At 33.9% G+C, this 2,504-nt stretch overlaps 1 protein-coding gene across 1 annotated transcript; it reads right to left on the bottom strand.

Annotated features, from left to right (window-relative positions):
* Positions 1-540: 540 nt before the first annotated feature.
* LOC111989275 (uncharacterized) lies at positions 541-1,442 on the bottom strand. Its single transcript, XM_024021057.2, has one exon. The coding sequence runs from the start codon at positions 1,205-1,207 to the stop codon at positions 734-736; it is 474 nt and encodes a 157-aa protein (XP_023876825.2). The 5' UTR covers positions 1,208-1,442; the 3' UTR covers positions 541-733.
* Between the last annotated feature and the right edge of the window lie 1,062 nt (positions 1,443-2,504).

Here is a 2,504-nt window from a genome sequence, read left to right as displayed (position 1 = left end):
TACAATCTGCGGGTCCAAACTATGAATACATTCGCCAGCCAACTAAACTTTAATTTCATTTTTCCTGTTAATAAACATATGATAACTCAATATAATCATAAGTTGAGTGATCATGATAAATTACTGGGGCCAGATTTTAATCATTTTAACACATAACAGGACCATGATTTTAGTTTATCCACAGCATAATTCCATATTCTCAATAGGAAGTAAATTACTCTAATAGATTTGCCAACATGAAAATTCACTTCATCATCTGGACTAACTATGTTTAATTGCAACCATTATTTGATATTTCCCATTTGGATGGTAATTGGAATCGTGTTAAGTCTCCCTTGGTATACAAAGGAGCATGCTCATCTCAATTTCACTTAAAATGTTGGAACATCGATTCACATTTAGATCTGCAATATGTAAATCGATCAAGTTGAGAAGATTCTAATACTTTGACAAAAGCTCCAATTTCCCCCCTTGATTAGCGGCTCTCAGAATCCTGCTTCATGACTGAGCAAGGCTTTAAAAAAAATCCAAGAGAGCAAATATCAAACTTGTGGATTCTATTCCTCAGAATTTCATAAGTATTTGAAACTACTATATTGACAACATCAAACAACAACAACAACAGTAAATCTCAAAGCCTCAAACACCAGCCACTGTAAATACTTTCAGTTGTAATAACTTAAACAAAGAAACAATCAACTATGATGAAAGAAGATAAGAAAGCTCCTCTTCTCTAAAACGCCCTACTTCTCCTAGTGACAGCATAGCTTCTGCTTCTTGGATATACATCTGTGTTGACCTTGATATCTTCTTCGAACTTACACGGCTTGCCTTCGTCGATCCTTCCAATAGCAACACTGCGGCTTCGAGGCATATCATCAGGCCCTGCCATTGGAGACTTGGTAACCTGCTGTTTTTGAAGAGAATCCAACTGTGTTCTATTGCCTACACTCCTTGTCGAAGCAACCCTTATGAGCTCACTGTAATCTTCTTTGCTACTGGATTTGGTGGAGTTGGTGCTAAAGCTCTTAGGCAGAGTGGTGATTTGAGACGTGGGGCAAGCCATGGCCGCGCCAATGCCATATTCAAAGTGGCCAGAGCATTCAGTGATGCTATGGACATAGAAGTCCCTGATCTTGATCAGGAGTCTAATTGGTGCCTTGTACCAGCTGAGTTTTCTTTTTTTGGTACCTTCCTTGTTAACCATGTCGGTTCAAAAACACCAAGTACTATTTTCTTTGGTATAGATGTGTGTGTGATATGAACAAGAGAAGAGAACGACTAGAAGATATATTGGAAAAAAAAAAGTTTGGTATGGGAATTTAGGTAATTAATTGGAAGATATGATCCGTGAAGTGTGAAGGTATTTGGATGTGATTTATTACATATGATGGTCTATAAGTGGTGAGGGAGACAATTTGGCAATATGAAAGTGATAGCATGAGAGAGAGAAATGGGGTTTAGCTTTTGGATATTGAATAATGCCTTGTTGTATACAATACGGTCCAATGACCATTGAAGGACTGAAGCTTTGGTAGAACGTGGCGACTTTGTCAACTCAGTAAACTTGGTGACTTTGTCAAAGTAAAGCAAAGCTTGGTTTCAATATTAAACGACAAAAATTTAAGACAAAAATAAAACGTCATAATTTCTGCTATAGTCCTATTCATGCAACATGAGTGGTGGATTCATTGCTCTAACTATTCATGCAATATGAGGGGTGGATTCAAATAGAAATGACAGATAGTCAGTTACAATTTACAAGATAATCGTAACAGAAATTGTAGTTTTTTATATGGTACTAAAACTATACATTAAACAACAGTGATAAAAATATTTTTAACACTGACAGGTTGACAGGTAGAAATCTAATATATGTTCCAAAACAAATAAATAAAACAGAAATATTTTGAAGATTAAAATTTAATAGATGACAAAGAAATTGAAATGGCCGTCCGAAGGAATCAAAGAGTGTTTCTTTTCTTTTCTTTTCTTTTCTTTTCTTTTCTTTTTTGGTGAATCGAAGGTATCAAACTCTTTTCCTTTACATAAATTTTGTCAAATATAAAAAGGATGGATTACTTTTCAAAGCTTTTAGGAACGTACACATAAATAAGGCAAGGTATTAAATAATCAATTGATAATTATATTATCACGGTCAGAATCTTTATTTTTTATTTATTTATTTTTTGGCAACATTAAGAAGGCTTCCGATGGTATACAGTGTATCGTGATTTTTAATTAATTGGTACGGATGAGTGACTTTAATCATCACAAAAGTGACTAATAGTAATAAATAGTGCTCAGATTATTTTCCTTTTTCTAATCAACATATAAAATTTCGTTTTCTTTCCCGGGGATAAAATTGCATCTTTCCATGAATATTTTATTGTTACTTTGATGTAAAAAAAAAAAAAAAATATTAAACGACAAAAATTTAAGACAAAAATAAAACGTCATAATTTCTGCTATAGCTATTCATGCAACATGAGTGGTGGATTCAT

Source organism: Quercus suber, unplaced genomic scaffold (genome assembly GCF_002906115.3).
Source record: "Quercus suber isolate HL8 unplaced genomic scaffold, Cork oak 2.0 scaffold_156, whole genome shotgun sequence".
Lineage (NCBI taxonomy): Eukaryota > Viridiplantae > Streptophyta > Magnoliopsida > Fagales > Fagaceae > Quercus > Quercus suber.
Note: the sequence above shows the minus strand (reverse complement) of the source record. Positions and strands in the feature narration are given on the sequence as shown.